Here is a 25,848-nt window from a genome sequence, read left to right as displayed (position 1 = left end):
CAATTTCATGACAACTTTACTGCACTAATTTTCAGCCATTAAAGCGAGCTAAAAACAAACTAACTAAAGCGAACGTGGCGTATACGCAATGCGTTGCCTCTCGACAAAACATTTTAATTATTTGTATAGCATAATTTTTGGGGCGCCGCGCTCGTAAATTACCTAAAGCAAGTGTGTGTAAGTGTGGGGGAGTGTAAGTGTGTGTGTGTTTGTGTTTGTTTAACCTATATTAACTCTTTTGAGAGACATTTGTGCATTAGTCACACTCGATTGCGTTTGCTTTGTCTTTTACTTTCGAGGACCGTAGACAGTTCATTGGGTTTCTTAATTTCACAAGTTAATAATGTGCCGCAAAACATCAAAGACTCAACTCCAATGCGAAAGTTGACAAAACAAAGCATATTTTATGTGACTTTAATGAAAATGCCTGGCATCAAAGCGAACTTCAAGCTGCCCAAAGGTCAAGAGAGCATCAAGTTTGTGCGCAGACTGAGGAGGACTGCAAAGGGAGAGGAGGAAGGGTAAGTTGTATGGTAACCGCCAAACTAATTTGACACTGACAACGACCACAAACTGACGCACAGACTCTGCATAATGCTTATTACCCGAGTAATTTACTGCGTTGGGCGGAGAGAGAGACAGAGAGAGAGCGCGAGAACAGAGAGACCAAGAGTTGCTCTTTCATTTTGTTGCATGCAATTTGCAATCACCAACAGCAACGTTGGCAACGGCAACAGCGACGCATTTTGTGATGTTGCACATTATAGCAAGTGTGTTGGAAAACAGTGCAAATAAACAAAGGGTGCAATGTGAGTGGCAGGCTGGCACATTCTGGCACTCTGACAGGGCTAAAGACTGAGAGACTGAGAGAGAGAGAGAGTCATGGGCCATGCAGCAAGAGATGCGCTTGCAACACACACTCACACGTTAAATAGCTAACACGTTCAATCTCTCTGTGTATATACTATATGTGTGTGTGCATCAAGTTGCCTATTATGAATTGTACAATTGTTGTCAACGCCAACGCGAGTTGACTTTGCCGTTGTCCAACTGACTGCACTCTGCACTGTGCTGCTGACTGACTCTTTGACTGCCACTCAACGCAGCCAGAGTCAGAGTCACTGTGCGTTTATCTCCCTATCTCTCTCTCTCTCTCTTTCTCTCTCTCTTTGCGTTATTCCTTTTCCCACTGCTTTGTTCATCATGATGATTGTGTTCATCATGCGCTTTGTTTGCACCGATGACATACGCTGTCTACTCTCCTCCGGCATTATCCGCCATTTTTCACCCACGCGCTTGACTTGCAAGACCCAACGCCATCATCGTTGTTGTTGCTGTTACTGTTGCACTTCTTGTAAATGACTCTTCAACGTTTGTCGTATTTGTCTGGCAGCACTTTAAGTGCCAAATATTTTTACATTTGTTTACTGGTTTGTTTCTACTATTGTTGAACTGATGCTGCTGTTGCTGTTGCTGTTGATGTTGCTGCTGCTGCTGCTGACATTTGCCATTTTGCATGCAGTGCAAACATTTTTGACAAATGACACTAGCTTCTATTTGTGTGTGTTTGTGTGTGAGTGCCTAGATTTCTCTGTCAAGTGCCTGCTATCAAATTTATGACATGGCCACTGGCCACTAATTAGACCAAGTGCCCAAATCAGAGGCAGCTATACATAGTACTAGTTGGTAGTTAATCAAGCGTACAAGTATTTAATTAAGTGACCACAACTTCTACTTGTTACGACACCATTTAATATTGATGGGCCCAGTGAAGTCATCAAATCGAGAAAGTTGAGCAAAAGTACGAGCTTGCAATAAATGGAAAGTGGTTTTTCCTGTTTTGCATTCGTCATCAACCATGGCAATGGCAATTGACTGACAGCAGCAACATCATCATCATCATCATCATCATGGAGAGAAAGAGAGAGAGAGCAGCAATCGCGGAGCAGCTTTCTATCAGCATCTGATTTACATGTACCAGTTGCAGTTTCTATTGTGTTGTTTGACTCATTCACATTCATTTGATTCGCTTGCAGCTGGTTTGCATGTATTAGAGAGACTGTCACCATGACAGACGTCTCTCCCTCTATCGCTCTATCGCTCGCTGTGAGTGTGTCTATTTGATTGCCAGCAGGAAATCCTTTATGCTTATGAATATGCGCGTGATGCCATTGAATCTGATGATGATTGTCAGTCACCACATTGACTGAAGAGGCTTGTCTGTCTGTCTGTCTGTCATTCAGGCATCAGCTTCTAATATCAACTGACAATTTAATTAAAATACCAAGCAATTATGCTCGCACACTCGTTCTTAAGCTTTTAAGGGTCTCAATGATGATTGGCACAAAGCTTTTTTCTATTGATTTCCAGCTAAGCGTATCTCTCTCGGCTTAATTCAACTCAACGCAACTCAACTCAACTCAATTCAATTTTATATACAGTTGAATTCACTTCAATTTCGCTTAGCTGCCCCCACGACAATAGTTTTGACCAGTTTTTGATATTCGAACTATTAAATAGCATGCAAAGGTCGACGTATACTTAATATTGATTATTGCCTCCGGCTAGACGCTTGGCAATAACCAACAAATACCTGATGGAAGGAGGGCGGAGGGCGGCGTTCAATAAAAGGGTTCAAAAAGGAAAGTCAAAACGAAACAGCCAGAAAATATTTGTGGCATCTCATGAATAAAATAAATGCAAATAAATAAATAAATGAAATGTATACAATCCAAATACTTGCTGTGTAATTTAATCAACTTTATTGAGTCTCAATTAAATGTGAACTGAATTGTAAATTCAATTTCGAAACGAGTTGAAAGAACGCTGTCCAAAAATGATTTCGATACAAAAATATTACAAGGATTATGTTATCATTTATGCAATTGAAGCATTTATAAACTTTGATCTTTAATAGAGACTCTTCATACGTCGCTTCGAAGGTTTCATATAGTGTCTATAAAATACAAAAACAGTTAATCAATCAACTACTTGAGAGTAAATAAATGCTTACGCTTCCTCCGAGGGCATAAAAACCAGGCACATGATGGCATTAATCATATGGAAAACGCCAGCAATCAGTCCACAAATGGCCGATATATAAAACATATGGGTAAACTCGTTGCCACAATGATCTCGCATCGCAAATAGCAATATAACCGTGGCGATAATCAATAAAAGTCCATTAAAAAGATTCGATGCAACAGCCTAAAGATACGAGTGCATAATGAAACGCAATTAAGTAGTCGATAATACGCACAATTGGATCCAGGCCAACAGTGCACCAGCAGCCACGGAAGAGGGCCAACACCACGCTGTGTGCCGTAATGCCAGGCAGGAAATAGATATAGAACCACACCGAAATGCCATACTCGCCGCCTAGTACACAGTGCGAGTAGAGCAGCATAATCAGAAAGACGAGCGCAACAATTTCCAAAACCTTTTACAGGGTATTAATGAGTGAGGCTTGAAACTTGTGCAGCTGACGCGATCGAACTTACCGCGGTAATGAACAGAAACAACCAATTTAGTAAACGAAAAGGAAAAGTCATACTGACAAATTTGTGCTCGTTGACATGATAAGCAAATCTATGGTGACCTATCGTACAGCCCAAAAAAAAAAAAAAACAAAAAGACAAAAAGAGAATCCACAGCAGTTGTTGCCCCTTGGGAAAGATGGGGGAACAGAACTAAAAAGGTTCAGTTGCTGACATTTTATTGCCTTTGGCCCGGCGAGCACAAATTATTGACCTCGTTAGTTAGTCGAGGCAGTCGGGAGTTTGACCTGTATCGCAAAAGTCCTGTTGCTAATTTCATTACTTGCGGAATGCAGCGATGATTTCATGCAATTTAAAGCCACATTTTTCAGTCGCCAGACATTTAGCATACTCGTAATTGTATTCGTTCGTTTGTTCGCTGGTTCGTTGGTTCGTTGCAAGAGCAACCAGGTACAATTCTCGCTACGCGCGAGGCCATTTCATGTCGGCAACAGTTGAACCCACTCTTCGGACTCAGTCCCAGGCTTTTATAATAATTGCCTGTTGACACGGGACACGGCAAATGGGTCGAGTTGACTCGGAAGGTGTGGAAAGGGAGGTGGAGCGTGCTGGTCCTGGCAAATGGTAACGTTTTATGGCGCTGATAAATGAAATTTCAAAACGAACAGCAACGAAGCAAAAACAATGAAAAACAAAAGAGGCCGAAAACATAACGCACTTCTTTTCCCTTTCTCCCTCCTTACCAAAAAGAGTTGTGTACGCTTTCTTTTGTCTACTTATAAACATGTATAGGCATTGTATTTTTGTGTTTTGTTTAATAAATAAGGCAGTTCATTACGCGCTTGACACATTAAGTAGATCGATAATAGTATTATAAGGCCATTTATGTGCTGTGAAATCGCTTAAAGCACTTGACACTCAGTTAACAGAGTCTTAAAGCTTTGGCAGTTGCATATGAGTTGTTGGCCTTAAGACACAGCACAAACCAATTGGGCAAAAGATACTTGGCAAAATTTATGTGAATTTTGAAGCACGAACTTTTGCACAAAATACTACGAGGAACTATTGTAAGCTCCCTTTTTTCAAGTGAGTGCAGCGCCAAAGGGAATAGAAATGATGGAGCAAAAAAAGAAAAATGAGCAAAAGAAATTTGCAAAACATAAAAAGTTGCATTTGCCTTGTTAAAACAACAACGGAAATGTAGGCTATGATTTGCTTACTTTCCAGGACATTGCCAGAACATTTGCTCGCAAAAGTGCTGAAATATGTACAAGTGTGTGTGTGTGTTTGAACATACACACACACACACACACACACACACTGACAGGTCGCACAGTGTGGTGTTGCGTGAGAGTTGAGAGCGCACATAAATCAAATACATGTAAAATTTTGTACTTTCCGCACACATATCCTGCGCAAAGGGGCATTGGACAGAGCGAGAAATGCCATAAGGAGGGACACAGAGTTATATTCATGATCCTCATACGCTCTTTCTATCTGTATTTGTGTGTGTGTATGTGTGTTGTGAGAGAGTGTGCTGTGTTTTGTGCACATCCGTTAACTTTGTCATTTTTGCTCATTTCCTTCCGGCTTGGGTAAGAAAACTGCAACAAAGGCAGCACTAGCAACAACAACAACAGCAACAACAGCAACTATAACAGTCGCATAGACAGTAACAACATAGAGTCAAACGAAATAATTCCCTGTGCTGCACCACTGAGCCACTGACAAGCCGTAAGAAAGCAAACAACAACAGATGAACGCAACTAACAGCAACAACAAAATGCACAGCGGGAAACAGCAATAAGCTAAGGGCATAACTTTTTCTGCCATCAGTGGGGAAGCACAACATTCATACTCACACATACCAACACACAATCATACACTGCACTACATAACATTTTGCATGAAATTACCAAAGACACTCGAAGAAGCCAGAAGCTAAAGTCTCGGCATAAACTTGGCGATGGAATTTAATTATTTTCGCAGTTGAGATGCAACTTTTTCGGGGCACGCGGGTCCAATTTTTTGCACATTACACAATGCTTGGCTGCCTTGAATGTAACAATATACTATTACTGGCCCCCACCCGACTCTCCAATTGCCACAAAATGCTGCACGCTGACAACAACATGTGCCAAAATAGCAACATTGCAAGACTTTTGCGCTGGCATTTATTGTGCCACATGCTGCGATTACTTCATGCAAGCAAAAGAAACTTAAATTGCAACAACTGAAAGATGCTCAACTGAGCAATACCTCGCAAATGAAAATAGCTGGAGTATGAGGTAATATTTGTATTAAAAATGCAATAAGTAATTTTCTTTCATCTTAATTAAGCTCTCTGTTGCGGCAGTCGTGTCTTTGATAATTGCAAAATATTCGAAGTACTTTCGCTCTCTCTCTCTCGCGCTTTTTAACCACATATTAATTATATTATGAGTGGCACATGAAGTTTGCTCATACTCGTATTTATTTTTGAGAACGTTTATGCGATTGAAAAGTTACTTGAGGATTAAGGATTAAACTCTGCAGCTTTACGTGCGCGAACCACCTGCCAAGTTAAATATGCAGCAGCACAATCAAAGCCAAAGCCACATGCAACTAATTAGCATGGCTTGTTGAACTTTTTCAAAAACCAATTAAATTCCTAAAACACAGACACACACACACACACATACCCATCATGCACATAGCTGAGCATTAACTTGGTAATGAAATCTGAAGAGTATGTGTGTAGCCTTTGAGCTCAAAGTTCGCTTCAAACAAGTGCAAAAAAATGCAAATAATTATTATAAATAATATGTGCAAATATGTGTATGTGTGTGTGTGGAAGTTCAACAGCCGCGCACCTAACTTTGTCATATGAAATTAATTTTTATATAAAAATATAACACAAATAAAAAACAGCAAATTATTTACGTCATATTAAACTTTATAAAATGGTTTGCCAACGCCGCCAGACATAAAATAAAAAATAAACAAGTAAGAAAGCTACAGTTGAGTGTGCTCGACTGTGAGATACCCGCTACGAATTCTCAATAAAACCATATTTCAAAAATATACCATAAGTACTAAAATGTACCAAAGGTTCTATTTGATATATCGATGTAGTTCTACACTCAAAATATATCATTGACTGCAAAATATACCAGATTTGCAATATATGCAACTAAGGCTTAATTGCAGTAACCTTTTAAAAGTATTTCTATTTATTAAAATTCAAAATGCACAAATTTATAACATCCTACTATACCCTATACTCGCTACGAGTGTAAAAAACTTTTTTTTTAGCGAGGTAAAAATAAATATAAAGGTGGAAGTCAAAGACTGTTTATAGCAGTTGCAAATTGGCAGCATTTGTCAGAATAAACAAAAGTCAACAAGAGTCTCATGCGAGGGCAGTTTAAATATCCAACTTTTATTAATTTTCCAGCTCTGCGGAAATTGTGTAGGCTTTTCACATTGAACTGCCCTCGCAGAATATCTACAAGGAGTGTGGTAAAAGATCTTTCCTCTTGCAACTTTTAGTTGCATCAACTTTTTTCAGCTATTTGTCATTTTGGACGGCAGCTTAAGCGAATGCCTGACACGTACCACATTAAATGTTGAGCTCCGTAGCACAGTGTATAATGTACGTCGAGTGTTGCATGAAGTGACGACCTTAAAGTGCAACCTGGTTGCAACTATCACCACACCACACTGCAAATCATTAAAGTCCAACATTTCTCTTTCAAGCTGCCCTAAAGTTCAACTTGTTTAAACGTATGTGTGTGTGAGTGTCTAAATGTGTTTACTTTTGCAATTTTCATTTATTTGTTTAAAGTTTTTGGGGCAAACACTGCGCTCAGTTCTGTTGGTTGTTGATCTTAAGTTTGCTACCAAAAGTTTTCACAACTAATCTTTTAATTAAGTGCTCGGTTTGTACCCCGACAAAATTATGGTGCAAATTGTGTGTTGTGTGTGTGTGTGTGTGAATGTTGAAGAACGCTTTAACTAAGTTCAACATAGAAGAACATGAAATTTGATTAATCGAAAAATGTTGTGCTTAATTGCAGTCTATCAAAAAAAGAAGAAACATGTTGAGTAAATAAAAGAGAGACGAAAAATTACAGCTAATTGCGCGCCAAACAGGCAAATAAAATCGCCAATGAAATGGAAACGGAGCAACAAAATTGAAACAGAGCAACGGAAACGCGAAGCAGCGAATCCTGAAAATATTTTACAACTAATAAAAGAAAAGAAAGTACAGCAAAGCAGTAAATCAGCTGTAAACTACAATAAACACTGAAGTAAAATGCTAGAGGGAAGGAAAGTAACACAGCAAAGAAAACAAGTAGGAAAGCTACAATCGGGTCTGCTCGACTGTGAAATACCCGCTAGCCATTTTGAATAAAAGGAAAGCAGTACGGTTTCTTAAAATATAACTAATTGATATACCCCAAAAATAATAACATATACCGAAAACTATATTAGATATTTTTATATAATACTTAATTAAAAATATACCAAAGAGTACAACATATACCAGATTGTCAGCCAAAGCAACTAAGACTTATTTTTTTCACGTAGAAAAGTTGTTCTTAAATAGCTTCTACAATCCTGGATGTTATCGCTATTCAAGAATATATAGTGTATACTTTATAGGGATTATGCATTATTATTATGCCCTGCAGGCACAAAGTTATAATACCCTTCTACCCTAAGTGTAACTGGTATAAAAAGACAAAGAAAAATAGCAAATAAAGTTACATAAAATTGGATAATTTAAACTGGCACTTGACAAAAATGTAGTGCTCAAAACTTGTTCAATTTAATTGACAATCGATAACTGAAATGTTAAACTCATTTAGAAATAATTTTTAAGGTAAATTAAACAATATGTAATTTATTATAACTCAACACACACAAAGCTTAATTTAATAAACACAAGTATTATCAAAGTTGATCTAAATGTTGTCGCAGTTAAACTATGAGTAACTAACTTGAACAACATATTCCCAGTTGTCTGTTGTCTGTTGTCAGTTAGCTAAATTGATTGATGGTTTCATTGCATTTCGTGCAAGGAAAAGTACATTGAAGGATTAAAGTATTCGCAAAGTGCAGATAAATGAGTGTTTTGTGGAGCACTCAAGTTAGCAAATGTTGATATTAAACGAAGTTTATGTCAAGTGCATTTAACTTGTCAAATATTTGCTTTGCTGCATTTTTGCATTAGTCAACAAACATTTTACGAGCATGTTTCCAGTTCCAACTCCTGCTACGTGACAATATGGAAGAAGTTTAATTACAACAACTACAATGAGATCGCTTAGACAAACAAAGCGACAGAAAGTGAGAGAGAGAGGCAAACACATGAGTTAACAGCCAACAAACGTTCAAAAAGTTGAAGACAAGCGACAACAACAAACACAATTAAGTTTTATTATAAATGTTTCAATTAGCAAGAATGACAAAAACGAACAAAAGAGGTTACAACCACCACAACAACAACAACAACAAAAACAACAGCAATAAGAGACAATAAGAAAACGCAATTTACATTTGAATTTTCTGTGGGGTTGGTCACTCAACCTGACAACCTCAAAACTGAGAAACTTGGCCCAAAAGTTCAGGGCATTACCAAGGCTACGGCTACAGCTGCAGCTAATTGAAGCGCACAATTTGAGAACACTTTCCCCCCTTCCCCGTAAGAAAAAGATAAACGACACTTTTGTTAGAAATTTATTTGATCTGTGCCTTGTTTGACCTCAACTGCTTCAACACTAGTCGAGCTTAAGGCGAAATTTCTCCCAAAAAATAATAGCAAATATTCAAAGATAAATTTCTGTTGATTTTGTGACCAAATTTTGTGGGCAAGCTAATTGAGTTAATTGCTAGAAAATTAAGGATAAGCTGCCTTACCATTTAGTTTGCTTTTTCGCCAATTCAATTTGAGTCATGGAATATTTTCATTACCAAAGATATTAAGTCGCATAGTTGATTGACAAACTATTTTTAAATCGATTCAGTTTGGCATTGATGAGTTGATGCGAATATTCGATGGATTTAACTCGGGCATTTGCATAAACTCAATTACTCAATTATCGAATCGCACTCAATTGACACTTAAGAGCCTTAAATGATATTTTCTTGTAAGCTGTCAATAGAGGCATTTGATGAGCGATACCTGTATAATCGCTTATCCATAAACCTCTCTCTTTAACTAACACAAATACGAATATATTATATATTGATTGCTGTTCTCAGTGTGTATATATGTGTGTGTCAACTGCCGCATACATTAATAAAACATTTTGATGACACGAAATTGTAATTAATACAGAGAACTTAATTTAAAATATACTCTGTATGACGAATGTCAATTTTCGGTAAGGTCATTCGATAAATGTGTGTGGTTTCATTCGAAATAAATGATAATTTAATTACCTGTTGGTTGTTTATGTATTCAGCGTATGCGACGTCTATACTAATTGCGTCTGATGTCGAGTGCTGCCTAAAAGCGTAAAAATTTTGAAAGAAAGATACACATTAATTATAATTTTTAAACGAAAGGCATCGGCATTGTTTGTGTTTCGCACAATTGTGGCAATTGTATATCATCATCGGTATGTGTGTGTAAATAAATAATAATAATAATATTTAACCATATGCAAGCCAAGAAAATTTACAATTCAATTGCGGTCTTAACAACATGCGGTGTCAAACCGCCGCTGACCAAAAGCGGGGCGAGAATTATGCGTTTGGTTAACAGATGAGGCAGGGGAAATGGCAACAACAACATTGAACCGCATCCGCAATCACTAAAAATTAATTTCAATTTTATTGCATAAAGCAACAGCAAAAGCCAGACTGTGCTCTGTGGGTTCCGCAGCTCTGCTCCAAATATGGAACATGAACTGTAAACGGCTGTGGCAGCAACAGCAGTGGGAAAAGAGAATAAATGGGGGCAAAATAATAAAAAAAAAACAAAAACAAAAATTGGGGTTTAAGCGTCGTCCTTGCAGCATGTAAAATAAAACTCAAGGCATAGGTCGGGACTACAGCAAAGGCTAAATTATGCAGTCCGTTATACTGCGAGTAAGTTTGAGTGCGAGGCGAGTGCGAGTGTGTGGGAGTGTGCAGATATCCTGGGGAAAGCCAAAAATTTATGAAAATGCAAAAGCGTTTTTACGGTTTACCCCAGGTAAGCTTGTGCAACACGACGCTGCTGTTGCTGTTGCTTTTGCTACAACATCACCACCAATTTTAATATGAATAGCAGCAGGAGAAACAGCAGCAGTCAAAAAGCAAAATCTGGCAGCAAACGAACCAAATGAACCGACATGAAAAACGACGAATATGAATTGCGGTTTAAACATTGAATTATGAATATTTGCTCGACCCTAGCTCGTGCCCGGGCTGGCACAACAACAACATTTATCATTATGGCGTCGAGATTTTGATTAAAAGCGTAAAATATTATGTACTAATCACGCTCGGGCAAATTGATAAATAAGAATGAGTGCGAAAAGGTACGCAAAGCGTTCATCATCATCCACATTTGCATCCACATAAATAAAATTGGGGAAAACTGAAAATGAAAAGCCAACTTGTGGTTGCCGGCATTTAAATCATGTTTGAATGCGAAATTCTCAAATAGCCAAAAATGCCATTTCACCAAACATTTCAGTAGTCAGTAGTTTACAGCAATTACGAGCATAAAAGAAGCGGAAGAAGATTATTTCAGAGAGAGAGAGCTTAGAATACTTTTATAAAGTAGTTGGTTGGTCTGCATACAATTGCTTTTCTATTCGTATTTATCCAAAAAGCTGCATTCATTTGCACACCAAAAATTCCCCTTTAGATTATAGTACAAAAACCGGATTATGAAAATTAATTGGCGAACCAGTTGATTGCCGAGATATGCTAGTAAACAAAGAGAGCTGGTTCTATTAGTTCATTTCTGAAATCACATTTATCACATTGCCCTCATTTAACAAGCCAAAATGAGAGCTAAGATGCAGCACTTTAAAATGTGCACATATTAAATTTAAAATTTAATTTGGCAACAATTCTTTTTTATTTGTATCCCCAAGTTTATTGGCATTTCGAATACTTTTGCTGACAAAACTCATTTACGTTCCGGTCATTTATTTTCTTTATTGCTATGAAACGCACGAAGAGCGCTTGCGCTCATTGTTTGTGGCCCTAAATTTTTGTTTGTCATTTAATTAAGCAAGCAGACAGACAGCATAATAATTAGTGCAATTTATGCGCGGCAATAATTTGCATAATGCATGACAACAAATCAGAAAACACAAAATGTTTATTAATGCATACTCTGTTGAAAATCTATAGCAAAATACAACACAAGTGGAGATAGCTAGCAAGCTACATACCGAGAAGCCATCCTCATAAATTATGTGCAACAACTCAATCAAAATTCAAAATATCACAAACATACCCAAACACACACACACACACATTCCTTGGTATGCAAATAGAGCTGTCCCGGCAAATGTTAACGAAATGAAAACAGAAAAACAGAATCAGAATAGAAAATGGAAAAACAAATGTATTTTGTTGCCCATCCACACACACACACATACACAAATAGTCTATGCTCATGAGTAAACTACAGCGTGATAACGTATTATTATCTCATAAAAATCATTAATATAGCTCCTCTAATGGCACAAATATTTAAATATAGGCTGGGAGTGAGACTCGCTGAATGTTTATTAGCACCATAAGACACTCGCATACAAGTGCCAAAAGTAAAAACAGAACCTTCTACTAAATGTATGTATATGTGTGTGTGTGTGTGTGTGTCTCCCATATTAGGTTGAGTGTTTGTCACGCAAACCGCGTATAAAGCGCGAAATTGCGACATTAGACCAGCTGGCAGCCAAAAGCAACAACGAGGACGACGAGTCCTTTGACAACGCCCACAATTTGAAGCCATTACCAAACACTTTGTGTGCCACACATTTGCGATGCGATGCCTGGCAGGCAGTCAGCCAACAAATTCTATTAGTTTGTCAAGGCTTCACAAAAATATGCGCGAACTCCACCGCCACGGCCACCGCACCACAGAGCACACACCACACTGCCACACTGCCACACGGTACACGGCACCGCAACGCGCATTGCGTAGACAATTCCGTTAAATTTGATATGCGCAATTTGTTGTCAAACGATGTCGGGCACGATCTATAACTATAGAAGCGTGTAGAATACTGCCTGGCAACCTGTTGCCTACGTAGTATTCCCTTTCGACGCATTTTTATGCTTCACTTCCTTGTCATGGCAACCAGGACACAACGAGCACCCGGATGGCACATCATAAAAGCTAATACGACGATGCCTGCTGACAACTCGGTTATGTGTGTTATGCTGTGTTATGCTGTGTTATGCTGTGTTCTGGCCTCTTGTGGTACGTTAAGACACTTAGTGCTTATATAACTTAATCAGCAGGTGGAAGAGCATCATATTTCAACTAACTAGCAAATTGCTGTACAAATCATGCATACATTAAAGAAATGTATAGAGACATTTCCGACTTTCGTTGGAGTGTCCTGAATGTCGTAACTGATACTGCAACTCGTTGCAATCAAATCTCGGCAACGAACTCTACTTTGAAACAAAACTTTCTTGGCATTTGCTTTGTTTTACTTTTTTGAACATTGCATTGGCGCATTAACCCAAAGCAAGAACAACAACAACCACAGCAGCAATTGAATTTTATAACAAACAATTTTACGCTTTAAGCACGCAACCACCACGATCCCCAACTTGTTGTTGTTAATTTTATAGTTGTTGTTGCAGTTACTGCAGTGAAGTGGCCCTGCAACGTCGAAGCGTCATTGACTTTGCGTTTGGTCAAGCAATTTTCAAACAACTTTTTTTTCCTATTTATCGTTATTTACCATTTTGTGGGCTCTGGCGCTTTGGCTTGCCCGATAACGACCGCGCCGCAGTCGGCAATAAGCATTTGAATCCAGAACTGCCATCCTTGCCTTTCAATTTACTTCTACTTTGTTTGTTGTTGTTGTTGGTCGCTCGCTAAGTGGAACTCTTAAGCGCAAGTACGACGATAAGCAGAAAGGCCCTAATCCAATGGAGAGCAAAAAAAAAGGAAGCTTGAAATCAATTTACCTTGCCCAAACAATTGCAATTCAGTGGCTGCAAAAAGCTTGCAACTTTGCGAGCCACATACTTCTTAATTAAGTTCAGCAAGAGGACTCTCAACTTTGAAGCTTACTCGATCGAACATTGCTCAATTGAAATATAAAGTAGTTGTAATCCATTTTTGGGATAATCACAATACGTCTTCAACTCGCATTAATAAAGCCTAAAAGTAGGCAACAAAATTCTCATTCTAACTCCTTGCATTAATGGCTTAAGTTTAAATTGCATAGATTAAAAGCACTTTCTTTGACTAATTAAGTAAACGTTGACAATAGTTTTAGTTGAAACTTAGTTTCAGGCATTATATTTAGTATGAACGCCCACAACTTTTACATAAATGGCAAATGACATCGCCAGACGGCGAAAAGTTTTTAACTAGTGACATTTAAATATATTTTTGGATACTACAGACTTTATTGATTTTTTCTCTAAGCATAAGACCAACAGATGTCTGACCTTATCAATTGAGTTAATTTATAAATAGTTACATAAAATGTTGGCAAATTTCTTGAAAAGTTTTTAATATCATTATGTAATTTTTCATTGGAGTAAAGTAAAAAGTTATTATGCGACTCTCATGGGTGTAATTATTCAATCTGTCAATCTTATGCAAAAAGCTATGCACTCTTAAGTACACACACACACACAGTTATACATACATATTCATGTATGTACACGCAAGCCATAAATATGTATGTGTGTCGTTATGTGTGCTCCCTGCTCTGTGCCCTGTCCCACGACTTTCGACTGGTTGCTTCATTAGCAACTTTGTGCGTATTCATTAGGAAAAGGAATACCCCAAACTCCATGCCACACGGCACCAGCTGTGGCTGGTAGATAAAAGATTTATGCCACCGCTGATAACCCGACAAACGCCCACACACACACACACAAATACTCTCACACATATGGCGAAGGCGAGGCAGATAGACAGATAAACTGAGCAACAAAACAAAATTCTGTGGGGAGGAATACCGAATACGGAGTTTTTGGGGCCAAGTCTCCTGCCATTCTCTGCCTGACGTCTCACCACAGCAACGGCAACGGCAACAGCACAAAAAAAAATTAAAATACAGCAAAGCCACAAGAAAAAAAAACGAAATGAAACAAAAAAAAGGAGGCAGCTGCTTGATTTGGCATTCAGCATAAAAGCGACGCCGCCGACAGCTGCGGCTCATGCAAAGGATGTCGAATGAGCCACCGAAAATGGCCAAAAATATACCCCAACCCTCGAGGGGCATGTGCTGAATTCTGTGTTAGAGGAAATGTTTGGCAAAATGTTTGGCAACTTGACGGCGGCGCCTCTTTCACAATTCAGTTCATAAATTAAAATGCCGCAAATCAAATTCGCATAAGGCTTTAAAACACTCACAACGCATGGCCAAGACTTGAATATCGTCTAACTACGAGACTGGCTGGCAAAACTGGCAACTGGCAACTGCCGCGTTGCTGCATGTTAAATTATGTTCACACTTTGGGCCGCAGCCGGACCAAAGAGCTTCATGTGGCCAACACAGCTCAGCACAAAATGTGGTGCGAGGTACAAAAAGTATGTGAGAGAGAACAGAACTGTGTGGAGCTGTGAGAACGAGGACGAATGTGGAATGAGGGCGTTTGCATGTGCGGTTTTATGCTGTGGGTATCACTTAATCTCTTACGGTTTTGTGCCGCAGCTTTTCTTCGTTTTTCAACTTAAATTTATTATATTTTAATCACTCCCCGGGGTGTTATTGTTATTGTTGCTGCCAGACTGGCAGGCTGGCAGGCAGTTAAAGCGTATTTTTAAGATGCGCCCATTGCCAGAAATCAGCCTCACACACAAACTCTCACACACACACTTGCAATGCTTTAAATTGTTTTAAGCGACGCAACGGTCATATTTCTTAGCTGGGCCCAGCGTTTTGTGTGTTTATAGCGCAACGAGCTACAAGCTACGACCAACGCTGCGTATACTCAATGTGTTCGCCTCTTCTCTTATTTTTTTTTATACAATTTCGGTTTTCGCTTCTTCGCGTCCAACGCACTTAATCATTTTGATTGTCGCAAATGGCGTATTTTTAGTGCTCTGTTCTTGTTGTTGCTATTCTCTTCTCGGGTTCTGTTCAGTTTCTGTTCTGCTCAGCGGTCGCATCCAACGCCAAACAGTTTCAGCTCATTAGTTATACATTTTAGTAAAAACATATAATTAAGTCCACACTCATTTATTATACCCCAAAATACGTTGCTACAAAATTTAACAAAAGGTTTTTTTCCTTTTTCTTTGTATTCTTTTTGGCAATTTCCACTTTAAGTGCCGAGTGGGAGTCAACTGTGGCACGTCCAAAGGCAAGAGTTCAAGTGTCAAGTGTTTGAACATCGATTGACTTGGACATCTATTAGACGTAATCATGACTTTCACACACACACACACACCGTATACGTGTATGTCTGCGTCTCGATTGCATGCCTAAGCAAGCAGACAGTCAACCAACTGCCGTCAGTCGCCTGTCCTCGAACTCGAGGCATGCCAGAATAAAGCTCAACTCACAGTACAGCAGCAGCAGAAGCAGCAGCGCAGCAGCAGAAGATATATACATATTGATTTCGGCTATAGGGGAGATGCCAAGCTGACAACGTCAAGGACGACAATGAAGCGAGGCAAAAGAAGAGACCAACAAAATCCCAGCCACATGCAAAACGCATTCACTTGAGGTTTTTCCCTTTAGCCCAACGCTAACAAGGCGTAAAAAAACCACATAGACAGAGACACGAAGTAAAGGCAGAAAATGCACTTTAGCCTTCATGTTTTTTGCTCGTTGACCACAATTGGTCCTATTGAAGGCAGCCGAAGCGACAGCAGCAGCAGCACCAGCAAACCTTTTTAAATTATTGCCAAAATATTTGGCGTCGACTTCAACGTTGACCAACTGACGTGCCATGCATCAACGACACTTGTTGGGTTCACGTTTTCTTTTTTTTCGTGTTTTTTTTTTTGCGCCAACACACACGCTGTTTTTACGACGACTGGCGATGGCTGCCATGCAAATGTCGCCACGGAAAACGCAGCCACAAAGCGAAAAATAACATTGCAGCACTTTAGGCACACGCCACGTGATGCCCGTTAACTTTGACGTAGCACAACACGAACCACGTTGCATGCATTGCCAACAATGCTTCGCACAGTCTACGCGCCACACAAAAAGAGAGCAACCACACACCAACACAAAGAGAGAGAATTCTATTGATTGACAGTTTGGCAAAACGCATAAAATAGCAGCAGCAGGACGTAGCAGGAACAGGAACATCAACGGCGTACAGTGCACAGCGAACAGCTCATCCGTGTCGAGCTGCAGGCGTTACAGTTGCGGATGTTGCAACAAACACACACACACACACACACACACACACAAAAAGAAATGTGAAAAGAATATTCCTCCAAAAAAAAAAAAAAAAACAGCTACAAAAATGTGTTGCCGCCTAAGCGCAGCGCGGCAGCAACAAAAAAAAATTCTTGTCAGCGTTCATTTGTAATGCAGAAAGGTGCAAGCGTTGCCTGCGGTGATGACGGCGGCAGCAGCATCAGCAGCGGTTGATACCACCACTGACGCTGTGGCAAGCATGGCGGGGGGCAGATTGACAGGCAGAGAGACAGGCATATCCGCGAAGCCTGAGCAGTCAGATATCGTTGCCTCAAAGCATCCCGCAGACTTTTCTACGCAAAACTAATTGGCTTGATTGGCACTATGTGATTTCCAGACACCTTCAGCGAATGCTGAAAGCGACTGCAATTGGCTGCATGGTCTATCTTGACTTTTCTGTGATGTTGTCAGAGACAATTAGAGCGCAAAATATCAAGATTGTTATATGAAAAGAGAGAAAAATCGATGGAAAAACAAACAACCATGTTGAACTAGGCTTAAACAAGCAGGAAAGCTAGAGTCGAGTGTGCTCTACTTGTGAGATACATGCTACCGATTTCGAAATAAAGCAAATATACCAAAGTAAAATACCGAAAAATACTAAAATATACCAAAGGCTATGCTTGGTATATTGATTTTCAGCCAAAGCAACAAAGACCCGTTGTAAGCAGGTGTTTCTTCCCATGCAAAAGTTTTTCTTAAATAACTTCTACAATTTGTATCTGATCGCATTCAAATTTTCAGGAATCATAACTACTATAGTAATTATTGTATATACGAAAATTCTAGCTTTAAAATTAGGCTTGTTATTCGATTTTTTTAATTTGCGGGGGCGGAAGTAGGCGTGGAAAAAATTTGAAACAAACTTGATCTGCGTGCAAACATAACAAATGCCGTCGAAAAAAAATTATAGCTCTATCTCTTATAGTCTTTGAGATCCAGTGTTTCATACGGACAGACGGACGGACGGACAGACGGACATGGCTATATCGTCTCGGCTGTTGACGCTGATCAAGAATATATATACTTTATTGGGTCGTAGATGCCTCCTTCTACCTATTACATACATTTCCTGCCGGCACAAAGTTATAATACCCTTCTATCCTATGGGTAGCGGGTATAATTATAACATATCTCTAGTCTCTTAGATCTAGGACGGATATGGCTATATCGTTAAGGGGTAGAAAATGCTTGCCACATTTATTTCCTGAAGACACAAATTTATAATATCGTATTACCCTATGGGTAGCTGGTAAAAAAAGTGAAAAAATAGGCACAAAAGTTTACATTCCATTTGGCAATGCTGCCCACAAAATATTTGTTTAACAACAAGACTTCGTTAGGCTGGTGAAGAATGTTTGTCGTCTTCTCAATCATTTTTGTTGTTGGCGTATAATCATTAGCTTGTTGACTAATATGGACTTATGCCATATAGCGCATAATGTCAACTAAATCGAAATTAATCTTCATCAATCATGGGCACATCACGCAGCAGTTTATAAGCCGAGCAGCTTGAGAGATGACCGACATTAGCATCTGATGACTTTATTACAAGACTCGCAATTAGTGTGTGTGTGTGTGAGAGAGTGTGGCAAAAGGAAACTACTACTTGCCTTGCAACTAATTTATTTTTTATTATGTAAATTAATTTGGGCAACTTGTAACAAGTGGCAGGCCAAACAAAGAACCAAAAGCTCCCACGCTTACCCCATAAAGAAATTACCAGGGGATGCTCCAAGAGAGGGGAAATAGAGGGGTGCGGCTAGGAATGCCACAAATTATCTATGTCGAGCAGTTGTGCGAGAATACGAGTAAGTGCGTTTGGACAATAACTTATGTTAGTCAAGCGTAAATTGCTTTATTAAATAAAACGCAGCCAAAGTAAGCATATAAACTGGCCAAAAAGGACGCACACTCCAATGGGCAGTCCCTAGGCAGCAAACAAAAAACAAAAAGCAACAAAAAACAACATATATACAATATATATATATAATCACAGTCCGAGTAAATTGTACAATGTGTGCGATGTCACTGTGGTCAGGCATTCAGTCCTAATCATTGTGCACACACTCCAACTGGGGCCCAGGCAAACATTAGAGCCGAATGAAGCTGCCTCTGCTGCTGCCCAGGATGGGCGCACAAACACAAAAGGGCAGAGCTAAAGGACAACACACACACACACAGTTCAGTTTTGCCCCCGCACATATGCCATATACACATACTTATAAGCGCAAGGACTAAAAGTATTTTTAGCTAATATCAATTTTTCATAGTTCAAAGATTTTCAGCTAGAACACAAAACATACACAGTGCGAAGGAGAGGGAGAGGGATAGGAGAAGAAAAAAGAGATTCCCAGATTGGCAGCAAAAGAAGGAAAAGCAGCAGCAGCAGCATCAGTCGTAGAAAAGGGGGAGACACGAAAAGCCGTGGCCACTTTTGGGGCCAACAACATGAAATTTTCTGGTTTTCTGATTATAAACGATTGCCTGCAGTATTCTGGCATACACACACACAAACACATACAAACTCGCACATAATACACACAGAGAGGGTGAAATTTATGTTGGCATTTAAAATGTTGCCCGCTAGGCAACGCAACTATGCAATGTGGCTTGCCTTGCCTTGCCTTGGCTCTTAACCCTTTAGCCTTTGCCATTTTATTTGTACATGTATTTGTAGCTGCTCTGCGTATGTATGTATGTGTGTGCATTACGTATACGTTGTGTGGAACGGCAGTGCATTGACAATGCCAAGATTCGCAAGCGTTGCAACTGTAAGTGAAAATTTATAGTCAATACAACAGGCAGACAGCATTTTCAATTTTTCCACAGCACCCAGTGGCAGCATCTTGCCACTCGATGAGATCTCCCCCTAAAACAGGCAAGGCTGGCAGGCAAACTATTTGGTTGCCTTGACTAGCTAGCTATCCAGGTGCAGGTCCTGTCGATGTGGCAATTTAATTGTGTACCCATCGTAAATTCTCGTTACGTTACGCTCTCTCCCTCTCTATCTCTATCTCTCTCTCTCTCTGTTGTCTTTTGAATGTCACTCAGTTAGTTGGCCAAGCTTGGCAACTGCATTGTTTATGTGCTGCCGCACGAAAGGCGTGTAAATTTCTCCATCTTGCCTCTAATGCTAAATTTATTTGCGATGCAAACATATTTTTACCTCCCAGCTATATTTCGGCAAACGAATCAACATCAGCATCAGTTTCAGTTTCAGATTCAGATTCTGTTTCTATTTTGGTTACGATTTACGGGTTTCAATTCATGCAAAATCTGTTCAATACAAAAGGGAGGCAAACGAAACATCACTCAGAAACAGAGAGTTCGTACTTTGGCTGACAGTGGAAAAGTTTTTGCGAAGAGCACAAAATTGCATTTACCCAGTTACCCATTTACCACGCAGCCGATAAGCCAAGCGAGCTTTGGCTAATAATAGAGCTCTGCTCGGTTTCTGTTGCTGTTGCTGTTGCTTGCAACCCTTTGGCTTTGTTATTGACTAACTATCTAACAAGGAATGCATATCTAACTGACTGTCGTACTCTCTCTCTCTGTGTCTCTCTGTCTATCAGCTTGTCTCACAGTCTCGACGTCTTTCTGTTGGCAACAGACATTTGGTTTTGTTTGTTTACTTGCTGTTGTTTTTGTGTTTGTGAGTTGGTTAGCCACTGGCTTCATGCATTTTAGGTTTATTAAATTTGTGTGCACTTCTTGTTTTCTGTTTAATTGCGCACAGCCATTACGTATACGCTCTGTGGAGCGTTGCATTGTCGACCAGAAATGAAATTGTAAAGTGCCAAACGCAACGCAAAAAAGCCAGCAAAATAAGGCCAGCCAGCCATCCAGTCAGCCATTCAGCCAGCAAGCAAGAGCAAAATTAATTTTTCTCCAGCCGCAAAATTGAAACCGAGCTGCGACGCAGCGCATGGCAAATTTACACACCATTAAGTAGTTTACACACACATAGAGAGACAGAGAGTGAGGGAGCAAAGGAAGCTCAAGGAAGGGAATGTTATAGAGACAAGGTGTGGCAGCAAGTGGAGCAATAAAACTGTGCCACATACGGGCAAAACACACACACACTCGGCAGCTGCGGGTAGACAACGCCATGTAATTTGATATTTTGCCAGTGAAATGGCGGCATGTGTTGTGCCTGATGGCGCACACATAACAATGGCGCAACAAAATGCAAACGAAGATCTAATATAATAAAACGAAAGCAATGCCTGACATGTATCCCCAGTATCCGTATCTCTCTCTCTAGCACTCTCTTTCTCTCTCTCTCTCGAAACGAGTGGCACGGCAAACTATTCAATCCACTTGATTTCATTAAGTTACGCACAAAACCCTTGTGCCATGGCATGCAACGGTGGCGTATGCGCAACGCATGGGCGCCTAGACGACCATGTTTATCAGCCGCCATAATGAAGTGTCTTTTATGTGAACGAGTGTGTCTGTGCGTGTGTATGAGTGTACGTTTACGTGTACGTGTGTATTGATATGCTAATCGAACAATGGCAACGTGTTGCCCCTTGCAATATCCACGTCAACGTCCAACACGTGACCTGCCTCCGAGTCTCTCTATCTCTCGCTCTCTGTGCCGTTGTTTGGGCAGCTTTTTTGCTTAATGGCCAAGACAAAGCACAGCAAATGGCAAAAACGCGCCTACTCTTGTTGTAGGTGGGCTGCACAATTAAGCGCATTATTTAGTTTCGCCTGGCCAACAACAGTAACAACAACTGCGAAGATAAGCACGTTGAACACAGTAATGGGCTGCCAGCTGCTGACCAATGCTGTCTGCGCATGGTTGTATATGTGTGTGTGTTGGTGTGTGTGTTTAGCACACGTCTAAAGTGCCCTTAAGTGCCTGGGGATCTGTGTGGCATTACATGCTGCGGCGGCAGTGGCATTGACAAAGCCACATAAACGCCAACACCTAGAAAACACGCAAACAACAAGCGCACTCGATTGTTCTTGTTGCTGTTGCTGCTCAGTGTTCTCCTGTCGTTGTTCTCATTGCTCATGGTGTTACCTACTAGATGGCTGGCTGGACATTAGCGTGCGCTTTCATTCAATCGATTAAAAGACAAGCGCTGCTCAGCTTATCGCCACCTGCTGTTGCCCCACCTCCTACAGTTTGCCTTTAGGGTCAACATGTCGTGCTGCTTTTTGTGTAGGCTATTTTTGGGGAAGCGAGTCGTGTTTGTTAATGTTTTGAACAATGGCTGAGCTAAACTTGCTTACCGAGCATTTGCTGTTCGTTGTTTCGCTCAATTAACGACAAATGTACGTCCAGACAGTGTTTTTCTCTGTATGCAGAGTCGTATATTCAGTCATCTAATTAATTTGGTTGAGTCCCAAGTCAAAGTTATAGGTTTTAATAAACGCAAACGCAAAACACAAAAAGTATCTAAGCTGGGCACATAAAAATAAAAGCAAACGACGGGCCACGAATGCAATTTTGTCTTTCTTGTCTATTGAAGGGACACGCGTATTACTCAAAAAGGAATTAACTGTGAAAGCGAGCGCGCGCGGAGCCCACAAAAACTGGAAGCCAAATCAAAAAGTAGCTAGGACTTATGGCATTTGTTGCCATTGTTGTTGTTGTTGTCGCTCGTTATTGGGCCGTGCACGTTAATCCTTAAATCTGCCCAAGTGCTACAGAGCTGGCAACAACAACAGCAACGACAACAACAAAAAAACAGATTGTTTGCCTTAGCCAGGGCCCAGCCTCAAAGCATTGCCCATCTACTCGTACGCACAGCAATGCTCAGCATGGCATACACAAAGACATTGCGCATACGGCACTGTACATTGTACATTGTACGAGTACGAGTAGCATGCTATACTACGTATACGCAATATGGTTTCACTTTCGTTTTAATATGAATGCTAATAGGCTAAGTCTGGATTTCTGCTCAGCTTCCACGTCCACTCCCACACTCTCTCTCTCAATCTTTTCTGGCCTAGGCATACAGCTCGAAATGTAATTTCCCACAATTTTTCCTCACTTTGCGTACGCACACACACACACAGCCACAGACCCACAGCCAGACAAAAGGAGCTAGCTGACTGCCAGACCGGGGGGGACGAAGCAAGTGACTCTGGACAATATGGCACAGCAACAACAACAACAGCAACGACAACAAAACACACATACACACAATGGCAGGCCATTTTTATCGCTTTTCATGAATGCTACTGCGACCGGCTTATGTTTTGCAGTTAACCAAAGATGGAGCCAAGGCAAAAGGACCAGCCTGCTGAAGTGCCTGCTCCAGCTCCAGTTCCATACAAAACAACATTCTATACATTTTCGGGACATGGAGTACGAGTATTCTCATTGCCATTACTTGTATCGCATGGCTCTCGTTGTGCTTGTTGGCCATTTAATATGACTTTGCCTTTGGTCTATACTACAGCCCAATGTAGATTTCTTACATTATGCAAGGCGTCTGAGACTGAAACTGACCCACATAAACTGCCTGACTGACTCTGTCAGAGAACTCACATATACTACCTCCACTTCCACTTCCACTTCCACTCTCTCTCTCTCTCTCTCTCTCTTACTCTCTCTATCTTGGCTCTATGAGCAATCTTTTGCCGTTAACAAGCTTGCACTCTAATTTAGCACGTTCTTCGTGTTGCAGCCACTTTGATGGTTATCGGTAAATTTACGCTGTGTCGAATCAACTGTGTTGTAGGTTGCCTCCAGTTTCTGTTGTTGTTGTTGCTGCTGCTGCTGCTATAATTGGCTGAGATTGTACTTCAATTTCAATTTGAGATAAGTGACATTTCGTTGCATTTTAATGAGGCTCATTTCATTAATGTTTGGGCTTCTAGCATCGCCAACTCGAACGACTTATCGCTGCTTCGTAATTGAGTGCTAAATTTTACGCTGTGTCTGCACAATGCCGGAGCATCAAGAGCATCGAGACAAAACAAAAGGCCATCAATGTCCTGGACAAAAATGTGTCTAAACAGCGTATTTTATGAATGCATGGAATAATTCCAAATATACTTGTACTTGTAGATTTCTACTCGTACCTAAATAATTCAAGTGTGTGTTCGTCTTTTTTTTTGCTGTGCCAAAGCAACAGCAAACAGGTCAACTGGCAAAAGGGGCGTAAAACTTTTGGCATTAAAAGCAGCCGCAGCAGTCAACAACAGCAGCAGCAGCAGCAGCAGCAGCGAGAACAACTACAACAACAACTAAGCAAAAGACCGCATAAATGCTACATGGCATTTTTTCACAAACAACTTTAAATAAAAATCTCTTTTCATGGTAATGAAACTGCAAAAGGCAACCCAAGGACAACAAGGGCGACAGGCGGCCGCCAAGCAGGCAAACAGGATGGCAACCTCAGGCACCAAGAGAGGCAGCACTGAGAGGGGGAGGAGGGGTGAAAGGCCACCACCTGCTCGACTACACCTGCTGACAAAGACATTTACTCAAAAAGTTTGCCAGCACAAAATAGAAGGCAACACTGCCAACAACAAGAGCAACAACAAGGGAACGAGTAGCAATTATCAGTTGAGTGTTGAGTCGAATTAGATATGCTCTATAAGGAAAAAATAAAATGTTGATAAACCTTAAACAACTAACATAACTTAACTCTATCTCCCATTCCAAACTCAATTTGTACTTTTCTTAAAAGCAAGTTTCTCCCCTCCACAACTTTTCTAATTACATTTGCATATGCCCTATGAATAACAGGGTATTGTTACAAGCGCTGGAATACCGGTATACCGTGGCATGACAAAAATTTCTGGCAAAACGCCCACACGCCCCATTAAGGGAACGAACAAAGGGCGCGTTTTTCATTACCATCCTGGACGACGAGCCCGACGAACTTCAAGTCAGAGTCAGAGTCGGAGACGGTAGCGGTAACAATATCGATGTCAGAGTCAGAGTCTTTAAGCGCCAAGTAAAAGTAACAAAAGTCAAGGATATCGTCAAAAAAAATACAAAAAAAAAACGACGGGTGCCAGTTTCATTCACTTTTGCTTTTCTCTCCTGTTGCGGTTGTTGAGGAGTTTACTTTTATGTGTCTTCTTTTCTTTCGTTTTTTTTTTTTTGTATACGTTTCTTTTTCCGCCGGCTAGTGGCAAATAATTTTCGGTGTTTTTTCACGCAGTGAAAGTGTTTTCATTTTCATTTTTATTTAGATTTACCATTTGCATTTTCAGTTTATTCAACTCGCTGCCATTTTACGAGTATGTCATTAAATATTTATTATTATTTTGTTTTGCGTCTAAATATCTGTGTGTGTGAGTGCAAATAATTGTCATTTATTGTGAATATGTTCAACTATCAATGGATGGCCATCAACTTTATTGAAATTAATAAACTCGTTTCGAATAAATTGAACTATTGACCGAAGCGGAATTCGTAGAAATTCTAAAACATATTCCCATAAAGTTTATAATCAAATTTGTGGTTATTAACGTAAAATGCATAAAAACATGAGCTGTGCAAATTAAATTCTCTACGCTAGGAAAATTTTGTTTGCTTTTCAGATTATGATTTATTCAATACAAATCAAAATTGCCATTAGAAGTCAAGTAATTAAATTGTCAGATAATCGAAATAGATTTTTAACTAGTTGTGCTTTGTTCCACTTTGACATCTAATTAATATTATGGATTACATTTTATATTCCGACCGTTAAAGCGAAATTAATTGTTTAGTTGTTTAAATACAATAAAAATCATAATTCGCCTTCTGTGCTTTGAGTTGAATGTGCTTTAATTAATCATTTGCATATTTTCTCTTG

General features: G+C 40.0%; 2 protein-coding genes across 3 annotated transcripts in view; both read right to left on the bottom strand.

Moving 5' to 3' along the window:
- Positions 1 to 9,996, bottom strand: part of LOC117573330 (lachesin) — a 111,265-nt gene extending 101,269 nt beyond the window's left edge. For both annotated transcript variants that reach the window (XM_034256437.2, XM_034256438.2), the window contains exon 1: positions 9,927 to 9,996. The gene's annotated coding sequence lies outside the window, so the exon portion shown is untranslated. The remainder of the gene's footprint in view (positions 1 to 9,926) is intronic.
- On the bottom strand, positions 2,743 to 3,598 carry LOC117573328 (uncharacterized). The gene is made up of 4 exons (XM_034256436.2): positions 3,501 to 3,598; positions 3,260 to 3,439; positions 3,014 to 3,207; positions 2,743 to 2,956 (listed from the first exon to the last, which is right to left on the bottom strand). The coding sequence occupies exons 1-4, from the start codon at positions 3,549 to 3,551 to the stop codon at positions 2,911 to 2,913; spliced, it is 471 nt and encodes a 156-aa protein (XP_034112327.1). The 5' UTR covers positions 3,552 to 3,598; the 3' UTR covers positions 2,743 to 2,910.
- Positions 9,997 to 25,848: the final 15,852 nt, after the last annotated feature.

This window comes from Drosophila albomicans, chromosome 2R (genome assembly GCF_009650485.2).
Source record: "Drosophila albomicans strain 15112-1751.03 chromosome 2R, ASM965048v2, whole genome shotgun sequence".
Taxonomy (NCBI): domain Eukaryota; kingdom Metazoa; phylum Arthropoda; class Insecta; order Diptera; family Drosophilidae; genus Drosophila; species Drosophila albomicans.
This window is presented reverse-complemented; position numbering and strand designations above follow the sequence as displayed.